General features: G+C 44.0%; 1 protein-coding gene across 2 annotated transcripts; it reads right to left on the reverse strand.

Annotated features, from left to right (window-relative positions):
• Nucleotides 1-468: 468 nt before the first annotated feature.
• Nucleotides 469-6,945, reverse strand: apol (apolipoprotein L). 2 transcript variants are annotated; one of them, XM_036553287.1, is made up of 6 exons: nt 6,844-6,945; nt 6,393-6,491; nt 3,941-4,537; nt 3,060-3,092; nt 2,688-2,783; nt 469-2,167 (listed from the first exon to the last, which is right to left on the reverse strand). In XM_036553287.1, the coding sequence occupies exons 2-6, from the start codon at nt 6,410-6,412 to the stop codon at nt 1,240-1,242; spliced, it is 1,674 nt and encodes a 557-aa protein (XP_036409180.1). In that variant the 5' UTR covers nt 6,413-6,491; nt 6,844-6,945; the 3' UTR covers nt 469-1,239. The 2 variants fall into 2 exon arrangements, with proteins under 2 accessions (XP_036409180.1, XP_036409181.1); XM_036553288.1 differs by having other exon boundaries at nt 6,393-6,554.
• Between the last annotated feature and the right edge of the window lie 6,315 nt (nt 6,946-13,260).

Below are 13,260 nucleotides of genomic sequence, written 5' to 3' on the forward strand. Positions count from 1 at the left end.
TTTTCACATGTTTCTTTGTTTGCTTTGCAATATCCTTCTGTATTCAAAACCACAGGTGTGTCTTCTGACAAGGTCAAGGTCCAGCTGCAGCTTCCTAAACACTGGGCCATTACTAATAGCATGTTATCTACAATGGTTAATGTACCAATTGGATCTCCTCCTTTTGGGCTGCCAGACCTCTTTCAGACCATGTAGATGTACAGCATGAAATAAAAACACATAATCTCCCATGCAACAATTATTAGCTTTTTGAACAAAAGGTTACTTTATTGAAAAGAAATTCCATGACTGAAACAGACTTGTATACTGAAGCCTGCTACACTTTTACATAGACAAGTACACACAGGTGTATGCTGTAGGCCCCTCCTCCAGGAAGAGACTTCTCACCATCTTCTCATTAATTTTCTATGTGCTCTTTACTCACGTTCTGATTCGTCATAGCTTAGAGTGAAGCCTGGGCTGGATAGGGCCCCCTTGTGGCGTCCTTATCTGCATAATTCAACAGCAATGTTTTGTAGTATATACAGTATATGCAGACAGCCTGATTGTTTTCAGAGGAAATCCAGTTGAAATCCAATTATGTAATATCAGCATCAATTAGAATTCTCAAACTTCAGAGTGTCAAAACAACTCAAAAACATTGAAAAAGAAGACAGCCACTGATATGCACTAGTTTGTGTTCCAAACTGGAAAATATTCAGTGCCTTCTTTATTGACAAAGATGCAGGTGTTGCAAGCAGATTGGGCAAGATGATTGTACAAGATGGCTACCTAGTTAGAGATATACTTGTTGCTAAACATACCAAGCAGTAGACCCTGATTAGACGACTTTCACCAAGCTTCATGAAACATGGTAGTAAATTAGTGATACTTCTTGTAGGCATGTATTAAACTAAGTATAATTAGAGTGGTAAACGTCCTTTCTCCCCACACCTGATGAATAGGAGAGTGAGATTCCAAACAAAAAGTTACAAGTACAATGGGCATATTTGTCACATTCCAGCAGATACAGCGGGAATGAAAACTTATACATGAATTTGAAAAGAACATCTGAATCAGGGCTCATAGGCATAAGCTATACAGGTGGTTGCCTATGCTTCCAAACATCAGCAGGAATGCCACATGTAATTGTTTCAATCTTCCTTTTTTAAGGCACCCGTTCCCTTTAGTTACCAGTGTGGTTGTGGGGACCAGAAGATCATTGCCCATGACATGAAAATCACAAGCACCAGCACTCTTTTAGGAGTGAAATGGCTTCTCCAGAATAGCCAGACTCTTCCTGAACCTCCAGATCCCTCTGCACAAAGAATCATGGATCTTCTCCCATGCATCCAGCTCAGTCTTCCACAGCCTGGCCCTCCCTCGGATGGTGTTGGACACTTCACTCTTGCTCCCTTTGGCCAGACTGATGCTGTCCTTACAGATGAAGAACAGATCCAGACCCATGAAGATCGAGTTTAGGGCGATGAATCCCCCCCTAGCCGATTTGGAAAGCGCGAGGGGGGTCCCCTTAGCCAAATTCCCAAAATCAGCAATATCGGCTGCCACATTGGGCAAATTGCGCACGGCTTTGGCCTCCTGAGCCGCTACCTTGGCCGCGCTGGCAACTACTTCTTCGCTTCTGAGGACCTTAACGGCGGAGGCACAGTCCACGATGGCATCGATGCTTTTAGCCACACTGGCAACTCTGATGGCTATTTTCCCCACACCCACCACAGTATCGATCACATCCTGCTCGGTGTTGTTGGCTGCCTCCTCCAGACACTCCTGAAGAGTTCCTACATCTTCCATGAAGCTCTGGAAGATTTCATTGATCTTCTTCCCATGATAAGCATTGACTGACATCTCTGTGATGCCCGTAGCCAAGCTGTTCACCCCACTGGTGACGCCCAGCCCCACCCCAACCAGTGTGAGGGTCAGCGATGCTCCTGCTGTCACTGGGGCCAGTGCCAGCCCGACGATGGACACGACCCCGCCCGCCAGCCCCACTGTGCTGCCCGCCACACTGGAGATGCTGGCCCCCATCTTCATCCTGTCCAGCTGCACAGCACACTCCTCCAGAGCCCCCAGGAACTCGCACATCCTGGTACGGCGCTTACTGAACCGACCGATGAACCGGAGCGTGGAGCTCCTGAATAAGAAGGTCAACCTGAAGTGCTCGTCCATCCTGAGGAGAAGAGATTCTATACTGAGCAGGAATTTCAGAATGTTCAGAACAAGGCCACTGCTATTAGTTAGCATTTGCTAGTGTGCGATTTGGGACACAGCCATTCCTTGTTCTACAGAAGCCTGTTGATTTCAAACTCACAAGGACAAAGTTCAACATCTTAGTGGCTTCTAACTTGGCAAATTATGCATGGGTCTTGAAACCTGATAAAAATGATGGACTGACTTTTCCTCATTAATGCTATGAAGTTTCAAGTCACAGGGACAAGGTTCAAAGTCACAGAGGTGTACTATAGTCTTTTCCACTTTTACACTTTTAAATGCTATCCCCACTGTTCTCCAGAATCAAACTGAAGCCAACTTAAAAGGTAAAGCATATAATTTCCTCGAGAGCATAAGGACAAAGCAGGGCTCTGGAAGCCCTGAATATCATAGATTGATCATACCAACACCCATACTACAAAATTCATTTTAAAATTTCTTGATGCACACATTAAACTTGATAAAAGGTTTGTACTAACCTGATGCTGGTCAACTGATTTAAATGGTCAAGCACATTTTGCATGGCTTCAGTGGTTAAATTAAGCTTGATGTCAGTCATGCAGATTTTCCGCTTTCTGGAAAAAAAAATGGGAAAAAGCAAAAACTGAAAGTGTAACTGAAACTGGGTATGTCACAGAAGCTGACGCATTCTCAAGCATTTTCCAAGTCTGACAGGAGAAAAAAACAATGTTTGTTTCAATATGTAGTTTAATATAATAATGAGGTGTCACACATTACCTCAGTAAATATCCAGCTGTATAAATGGATAACATGTAAAAATTGTAAACCATGTAAGAGCGTCTGCTGAATGACAACAATGTAATTAATTTAAATTCTGTTTTCCAGCTTACCCAAAGTTAATTCCGAATGACAAACTTTTTATTCTGAAAAAGAAAAAGTTACACAATTAGCGCTGTGTTAAAGTGTGCATTCTGTAAATGTACAAAATATATATCACATTGAAAACTGTTAGGATGGAAAATAACTTAATAATGGTTCTCAACTAAACAGCTAACCATTATCCTAACCTGAAATGGCTGTCACAATGGACTACAGTTCAATATGGCCCCCAATGCAAGACTACAATCCCCACAGTCAGTGACCCAGGACAGCGTAAAACATCTGTTGAGGCTCATCATCCTTGACTCCTAACATTTGTAGCTCTATTTAATTAACATGTCTTGCACGCAGAAATTTTACTTACTGAGCAGATATTCAGCTACATGCTAGCCATTGAAAATTCTGTCTCTGCCATTGTTAAAGACAAAAGTGTTACAATTTTTTTGCCTGAATATGATTTGCTATCAGCAAGAGAGACAGCTCTGGAACTTCTTGTTACCAACCAGGGCCTCCAAGATAAGAAGGTATGGAGGACACAAGCAAAGAAGAGCTAAATATTTATACAGTATATAGAATGTCTGTGAAGCAGTGTGAGACAGTAGTACAAGGTGCAAGGAGAGAGCTAAGAGGTGAGAATAATTACAAATTAGAGAAACGTGTTTGAACCTGTTTATGAATTGTTTCTGAGGATAATGTATTTTAATTTTAAGCCGTTTCATTCTTTAGACCTTCTTTTTTGTGTGCATCTTTAACAAAGTGGCTGGTTCCCTTACTTACAGTAACCTAGTATTAAGTAAAATATGAAAAACAAAATCTAAAATGAAGTACGTAGTTGAATATGAGAATCAGATAATGGAGGACTACACTGTCATTCAATGGGAAAAATGCAGACCTTTTTCTCATCTTGTCACACAGAGTCTGAGTCATCCGTATGTACTTGTCCAGCTGGAAGGCCAGCACATCCACGTTCACGAGGTTGGGCAGGAAGAAAACGCCGTCATCTCTCTGGAAGTGGATCAGGAGTGGGGAGGCCGCCCTGGCATCAGAAATGACAGAGGAAACCGCTGCGCTGCTTATCCCCATAGGGAGTTCACAAAGCGGATTCTCCTCTTCGAAGAAGAGCAGTGAGGTGACCGCCAGCTTCTCCACGGCCTCCAGGAACAGGTTCAGCTTCTCAAGCCCCTCCAAGGCATCCTTCAGCACCGCTCCAAGCTCCTTCTCCAGCTCCTGGGCTCTACTCTCCGCAGTCACCTGGGAAAGTTTGCTCCTCATGTACTCCCCAAAGGCCTTGAGCTTATCCTCTGAATTTTTGATGTGGTCAGTGTTGAGGTTGAGCCTCTCTGCTCTGTCTTTGATGTCCATCATCATGTTCACCTCGGTCTCTCTCTGGAGGAGCCATTTGTCTTGCTTGTCACAGAACTGTTGGACTGTATGGATGTTGCCCAGGGTGTCTGAAATGTAGTTACCTGCCAGCTGCACCAGTTCCTCCCTATAAGACAATAAAGAACTCCAAAATCAATATCATACAGACACTCTAATTCATACTTTCCTACCCTCACCCACTGCCTCCAAGAAATGTCCTCAACTTTATTTGATGGTTCTTTGATGTGATGACCCTATATTTGCCACCCCACTTTACTCAACAGGCCTCCGTCCCACACATTAGCCCACATCAAGACTGTTGTCACAGTCAGCATCTGCACCAGCTTTACAGCAATGACCGTGCAGCCACTGTCAGCCTAAACAAACTTTTCTCACTTTCCCTCTCAGTTGAAAAGGTTACCTACATCACACTGTCTAACACACCCAGTTCACTCAGATTACTTTCATCTCAGGGTAGACAACAGTACGTTTAAAAAGGCAGCAGCAATATGCCCAGTGCGTAGCCCTACTGTGTGGAGCTGCAGCCAGACACACTCATACAAACTAGCTGCAGCAAAATTACATGGCTTTGTGCCAGAGCTTGCTTATCTTGGAAGGTTCTTTGACGGCCCTCCAGAAACGATCGCATAAAAGTCTGTCAACTTTCACTTTTACTTTGAAAGAGCAGAACCCATCGCAGGTTCAGTGTGCCCTTTCATTATCAGTGAAACATGTTTACCCTCCTTCTCCTGCCTCTACAAGCCCACTCCCACTGGTGCCTATTCCTGCCAAAGGAAAACACCTGCACAACGGCCACGACACAATGTGAGCAGTTCTCTCCCAGCATTCTCATACCAAAGTTATCCGCATACCAACAGAGTAATGTACTTTGGTGACTTTATTATTTCTCTCTTGTGAAGTGTGGTTCATCACGATTTCTCGTGACGTGACGAAGCAGAGAAAAAGTAGTCAAACCAGATATTAAGCTATGTCACAGTCCAAAACTGAGATCTTAAAAGGGGTCAGGTGCACACCCTGCTCATTTTACAGGGGTGTAGGCTGCTATCTGTCCGGTCATTTCCTTTTGCTGTAACAATAACACACTACCGCATAACTACCCAGAGAAAGGAAGGAAATCAATGAGTTGTGATCTGCAGTGTCATCTAAAATTTGAGTACAACAAATTAAGTAACACTTATTTCTAAAATAAATAATGCTGTTTAAGCATGATGGAAGCAAGTAGTATCTCCTGACCAGTAATGTGGACTGCCGCAATTCTGTCTGGTTGTAGGTCTCTCAAGGAATCCTACAACATTATATTTTCTAACTTCTGTCCTATTAAACCACATATTTACATTTATTTATTTATGTACTGGCATGGTTCGTATGCACACAGTTCTGTATCTGTTTTTACTTGTGTGAAACCTTACTTCATATCGACTGTTTCCTGTTTGGGGAGCTCAACACACATCTTATCTCATCACTCATCATTTCAGCAAATGACAGCTGTAACTTTACTTCACTGTGTAGTTTGCATGTCTTACAAAAGAAACTGCAGGCGTATGCTCATATTACAAATGTAACCAACTTAGACTATATAACCTCTTTAGTCACAACAAAAGGAAGCTGAGTGGAGATTTGTTTGAGGTATTTACATTCTTAAATGGGATTGGTAAAGTATATCACAGGGCATAAACTGCACATGTTCGTTGTACCGAAACTGAGGATCCAGGCATCAATTAGTTAAAAGCTAAATTTCACAGAGACACCTGAGACACAGACACTTCTCTCCACAGAACAGATAATCTTTTAATCTTAAAAACCAACATTAAAATAGTGCTTCAGATTCAGGCAAGATTATGGGAAAATGGGAAAACAAGATGGACTGAATAGTAGGACTGAAAAAAAAACAGGATTTCTCTTGTGGTAATAACAAAGGAGGACACCTTATACACTCGCCCTCGCTTTGTCTTTGACCTCACCGTTTTTTTCCAACATCCATTGTGTGTAGATTCTGTCCAGCGCTGTCGATAGAAGAATTCCACAGCCTTGTCTTACTGTGATCCACTACTTTCCGCTACCTTCAACATATCAAACAGTTCAAGTATAAGGAGACAGCTGGGCAACAGTGGCCTCATGGTAACCTTCATGTATACAGAGAGCAGAGGAAAATGCAACTTTCATTACATCATCTCAGTGTTGAGCATGGTTAATATTGCCAAAGAAACATCATCATCAGGTGTACACAACCTCAAAACACGGGAACATGCAGCCTTCCTTGTATTCCAGTGGTGTGCTAATGTTTTCATATAGATTCCAATTATCCATTAGAATAATGTCTATGACTCACGTTACACCTAAGTGTAAGTTAGAAGGAAATGAGAACAATACGGGAATACAAATGAATGTTGACAAAATCTCGGCTAAACTTACCTCCTCCAACATGGACAGCTTCTCTTGTTTTGAGGAACACCATCTGTTCCAGCAGGGTTTCGTTCCCGTAATCCTGGTTTCGTTTCTGGAGAAACTTCATTTGTTTACTATTCCAACTTTCTTTCGGAAAAAAATGTGTGTACCGAGTTGCCGCACCCACCTCTGCGCAAGACCGGTAGTAGTCGTGAACGCAGAACTTCGCAAGTATGTCTTCAACACTTTAAAATCTGTATTGCTTTTTGTTTGGTTTCATGTGGGTTTTATATTGTTTCTGTTTTTGGTTTTGGCTAGTTTCGTGTGTTGTAAAATTAAATAAAAACAGAAAACGATTGTAAACATGTACCATACAAATACCGGTTGTGAACAGTTTCAGCGGAAGAATTTACCTTGTAGTTACAGAATAAGACCACATGGGGGTAATGTAGCATCAGATTTGCGGGCAAGCAAGAGCTCCTGGTGTACCGACAGTTTCAACATGATTGTTCGTGTCGCGCTAAAAGAGAGAAGTGTGGTAAAGCAGTCACGGATTCATGATCGTAGCCACAAAACGTGGTAAGCGGACGTCAGTTTAACACGTATGCACAGATCGAAATGTATGGAGAAACCTTGAGAGTGATTGCGATTAGACAGCCATTAATAATAGCTTAATTTGCACCGTGTGGTGGAGTTTATTCTGCTTATTTCTACTTATGTGCGCACACGTGCATGCCTGCATGTGTGTCTGTTGGTGGATTCTCGCTTATTTCTGTGTTGTCCTCCCCCCTCTCTTGCTGCACACCCTCCCTCATTCAATCCACCTCTCCGTCCATCACCGTCTCCATCTCTTCCTCAGCAGATCAAGGTTAGGGAGGGGGTCGGTTTAAAAATAGTTCAATAAACCGAAGAGGCAGACAGCACACGCTTAGCATACAGAACAGGGGGACGGGAGCGAGCTAGCGAAAGAGAGCGCGAGAGGTGATTTAGTGCCATGGCTACAGGACCAGGGGGAGAGAGGGAGAGAAAATGAAACGAAGGGGACAACACAGGAGAGAGGGATGAGGGAAAAGTAATGAGATGACAGAGTCTGTGTGTGTGTGTGTGTTTGAGATGATGGGGTTATAGAAGGAGGGGAAAAAAAGGTTATCAGTCAGTTCTCACTCTTTTTGTATTTGTGGTTAGCATCTTGCTCAGGGAGACCCGTTCCTAACTCTTGGACTGACAGACATGTTAGCATACTGAAACGCTGATGGTGATACATTGCTCCACTAATTGGATAGAAAAACCAGTATCAGAGAGCGAAGCAAGGTCAAGTCCTCCGATACCACTGAAGCAAGCAGAATCTGACTCACTTTAACCTGGAGCTGGCAGCAGCTCACATTGCAGCTACCTATACATGGTTCCTGGTTTATGAGCCAATGAGGAAACAGGTTGCTGCGTTAGCATAAACAGGAAACCATTTAGACTTGCTGAACACCTGCTGCACGACCACCTGATTCATGCACAAACCAGGAGGCAGCATCCAAACCAGGACTCTACGACTGATACCAGTCTTTTTAAAACTTTTAGACGTACACATGCGGGGACGCATGTCGGCACACATGCATACGCACTTGCGCATGCTAACACGGACACGTGCATGTGCGTGAAAATACACCGTTTCAAATACAAGAACACATATGTGGGCACTCCTTTACAGACACAGACGAAATTATCATGAAAGCTGAACTTGTATTTGTGCTCGTGCGCAGCTGGTGTGTGCTTATTGCAGCTCGTCGGAGCTCCCTGGCACAGGGGTCCCGGATGTGGGGATGCGTCCACTGTAGTGTTACTGAAATCAGGGAAGGTCATGTTGCCGTGTTTATTGGGATCAGTGGTAAGAGCCCTGCGTAGCAAACAGCAACAGTCTACTGTACGCAGTACATAAGTGCACACACACACACACACACACTTACCCTTACACATACGCTCAATCCATGTATGCATTCTGTCTCTCTCCTTTAACATTATAAATTGAGAAACTTAGTCTCCGCCCCCCCCCCCCAAAACAAGATCACGCAGTAACCACAAGCTCACCTGCAGGCATGCATGTGTACACACTACACCCCCAATATACACCAACTCACTATATGCCTACTGTGAAAATAGGCATATCAACACACATGCACTTATATTCAGAGCTACGTGTATAATGTACGCACGTATGTATGTATGTGTATACATCTGTATGTATATAGTTGAATGTGTTGTTCCCATGGAAACCAAATAGTTAGCACATCTGTTTTTGCCACAGCTGGGTCTGCCAGTCTAAGAAAGATTTATTCTGTGTTCTGGGACTGAATGTATATATATATATGTATATATATTATTATTTTTTATAAAATTATCAATTTTGCTATTAATCTGTTTTTGTCCAGTTAGATTGATGACAGAAATCCATCATTTGGCAGATGGTTGTTATCAAACCCACATGCATATTTTTTAAATCTGTCTGCCAGCACTTAGGTTTAAGGGTAAGACATGGGCTAAGATGATTGCATCCCATCATTTGAGAATGCTGAATCTGCATGCTTGTGGCAGTGACTTTGCATGCAAAGCACTGTACTATCTTGTGAGAGTGCGTTTTGTATCTTTGTGTTTCCGAGAGAGGAAGACAGAGAGTGAGAATCTGTATCTGTGAGGCCTCGGGAGGATAGCAGTTGGGACAGACAGCACAACGTACCTTGACACTTGTTGTCACACCTATGGTGTGAAGCATGCTGAACTCAGCCCTTGATAATATCTGAAATGTGTCTGAGCGTTCAGCACAAAAAGCTTCTGATCAGTCATGCAACGACAATAAAAAATAGTCATACTGACAATGCATCCTGAAATTTAAGGTTAGAATCATAAGACAGAAAGAGCATAACATGGAATTACAAATTACATATGCTATTATTATTTCTCTCGTGTTTTTTTTTCCCAGACACTCTGTCTCAGCAAAGCTCATATTAGCCGCTTTATCAATAAGTATTCAAATCCTTTGCCACAATTATCTGTACCCCTGCCCCCCCCCCCCCCGCCCCCCCCCCCGCCATGGTCTCCCTCTCTTTCCCTCTCTCTCTCACTGTCTCTGGCTGGGAGTTAAAAGGGACAGCAGCTCTAATTAGAATGCGGGGGAGCGAGTCTCTGCTGCAAATTGAAAACATATTGATTCTCCCTCTGCAGCTCTCCACCGACTGTGCACCCAGCTCACCGAGGGTGGGGGGGGGGGGGGGGGGCAGATAGACAGAGAGAGGGAGAGAAAGAGAGAGGGAGAGACAGACACAGAGAGGATGGAAGCTGCAGAGAAACGCTGAGAAAATGCGGTGAAAGGGGGTGGGCAGATGCTAGCAGACAGAGAGAGCGAGCGAGAGAGAGGGGGGAGAAAGAGGGAGAGACGCAAACTGTGGCTACAGATGGCAGTTACCAAGAATTTGATTTTTTTTTTTTTTGATAAAGGGACGAATATTGCTGAGATAGACAAACAGAAAGAATGTGCAAACACACGAGATGAGGTGAAAGAGGAAGCAGGCAGAGAGACAGAGAGTGAAACAGGGGGCACAAAAGGAAATGAACACGTAGATGGCAATGCCTTGACAGGATGGTGCGATGCAGAGGGACAGTTCAACCTAAGAAGGAACGAGGAGTGAGAAGCGACAGATAACAAGCAGGAATCCCTTACGCCCCACATGCAGCCTGACCCCCATTCCGAAGGAAGGCTGCTGCTTCCTGACTGGCCCCTAGAAAAGGGTTGGACAGACAGTGAGAGGGAGGTGGGATGGAGGGATGAACGGATCACCCACCTTTCTGGGGCCTGTGTGTCCGTGAAAGCAAAAACGAAAGGGATGAGACAGTGCAGGGGAGGACGGGTGGGAGGTTGGAGGGTTGGAGCAGCCAGAGAGGCGGATACGGCTCTGTGTCTGCCCCCAGGCATTATTGTGGTATCTCTGTTTTCTCCATAGCACTGCGGTGACAAAGCAGGGATCACACAGAGCACACACTGCTGTACTAAACATGGTAGCCGGCAGAACACCCGCTGAGCCAGTGCAGCCTTCCGCACTGAGACAAGCATGACCACAGACGCTCTGCGTCGTGACCAGACATTCAGCTCCTGCATTCCTTCCACCCTCTGTGCTTCCTTGTCCCAGAGCAACATGGCAACATGGCGTTCCTGTGCTATGGACCTCTGGATGCTATGTTTCAGACCACACCTCCTCATTAACATTCCAAACAAGCCGGCCAATCAGAGCACTTACTGCACCCACAGTGGCAGAAAACAGAAATTTCAGTGTGAAGTACATGGAGGTGAATATCTTTATAGAATGTCTCTGTTAGGTCATCAACACCATTAAAACTAAGAAGTGTGAAACAGTGGCTAGATATACAAACTCCAGATGACAATATTGTGGGTTTAAGTCATGCTTTGCGACTGATGGAAAGGCAAACACAGAAGTAATATATAGGACCATACAGACTCCAATAGGCATTTTCTGGGGGGTAATACCCATATAAAACATACAAAAATTACTATAATGTCCAGGTGGAAAACAGCATGGCCTGGCAGGAGTGTCATTGGTCATGCTACACAACTGTCAAGCAATTTTCATAAAACTCTTCTTTTAAAACTGTGTAAATTTTTCTGCCGCTCTCAAACTTTTACACAATGGCTACCACTATGTAATGCACATAAACACAATCTCTGTGTGGATGTCAGTCTAAGAAACATTCGCAGTAGCTCACAGTTTTGGTTACCTCTGTGCCTTTTCTCACACATTGCCGCTGCATAATATATCAGGAACTGAATGTTAGTACGCATTTTTAAAAAGTGGAAGCACCCACAATCAGCACTGAATATAACATTCTTAGATTGTTCTGGCAGGTTCCTCTTTCTGTCTGCAACAGAGAACAAACCCTATCAATCAATTTGCATGCCACATAATATGCCATACATTTGTCATGCATGGAGCCTTTACACAATGGAGAGTAATGAGTAACTGAGTGAGCGTGCACCACACAGAGGCTTAAGCCACTCATTCCCGTGACGCAGGGAACTGGACAGCCATGGAGAAGCTGTAGAGCAGTCAGGTCTGTCTCCCTCTAAACTCTCCCTCTAATTCTCCCGTTAATGAAGGTTCCCTGAAGAGCTACGTACGTCTGAGCCAAAACCAGGGCAACATCGGAGCTGGACCAGTTACAGTGTCCGGAAGTGTGTCAACATTATTCCATGGTTTCTCAATCGTCAGAGGATAGAAAAGCATGTTCTGGATTCTCATATTATGTCATAGTCGGGATAAGTGTGATGTGAAGTGTCATTGCCAAGGTCTCGGTAAGGAGTTCTCGATTTTAATTAGAAGGCATACTTTGGTAAATGATCTCATGGAATATTTTTTGGGTGGGAGGCTGGGATTTTACCCGTGCCACAGTCTACATACAGCCGAAAACACATGCCTGCCCCGACAGTTTCTGAGGAAACTGAGAAATGTTACTGACTAGCGCCTCCTGCTGCCCGGTGTACAAAGTACTGCAGTGGGGCCGCCTGTGCAATCTGGGCTGCCAGCTTGTACTGTTTCGGTTGGAGAACTGTGTCATCCTCTGAGCTCAGCCACACTGCGAATATCTGCCATCCCCATAGGGGAAGCACAAGCTTTTATTTTTAATTTGTCCTTGGAAACAAATTGAGTGAATGAGAAAAAGAGAGAGAGACCGAGAGAGACAGAGGAGGGGAGAGAGCCAAAGACAGAGAGATTGAAATGGGGGGGGGGGGGGGGGGGGGGGGGGGGACAAAAGGATAGTAATAAACTAAAATGTTCATGTGACACACTTTTAGTTTTTAATTACAATTTTTCAAACGTTTCCTTCAAGAGGGCAGCATGGCTTTTTTAGGGGGAATGGAGAACCTATGACAAACCCCCACAAACAACAAACACCAGCACTATAAATGACTGCATAAAATGTGGTGTAGGAGTTCTGAGAAACGCCGGTGTGACTGCTACGGATGGGAATCGGCTCTGAAACAAAGTCGCTGGCTAATCCGGCTATCTCCGCTGCAGCAGCCGCAACAACGGCGCCGCAGCTTACATTGATGGCGCGGTACAGAAAGGACGTTTAGCTGAGACCTGCTGTCCACTGACCTCATGTTGCCACAGATCAAGACCGCAATTACACTGCTTTTTTCTTTGGAGGTCTAAACTACATAATGTATTATTACAGATCATAAATCACCCCAGTCCATGTCCATTCAAAACTGCTTATGACAACTGACGTAAGGTGGCTGAGAGAATAACGTGACATCATGAAGTATTATTCTGTGTGCCCTGATAGCTCCAAAGCAAATGGTAATATGTGGCTATGAAAATTTATTAAGGAAAAATGTCTTAAAGTAACCTTACGAATGGTAATGAACATTTATGAAGGCTATTA

This window comes from Megalops cyprinoides, chromosome 19 (genome assembly GCF_013368585.1).
Source record: "Megalops cyprinoides isolate fMegCyp1 chromosome 19, fMegCyp1.pri, whole genome shotgun sequence".
In the NCBI taxonomy this organism is placed as follows: domain Eukaryota; kingdom Metazoa; phylum Chordata; class Actinopteri; order Elopiformes; family Megalopidae; genus Megalops; species Megalops cyprinoides.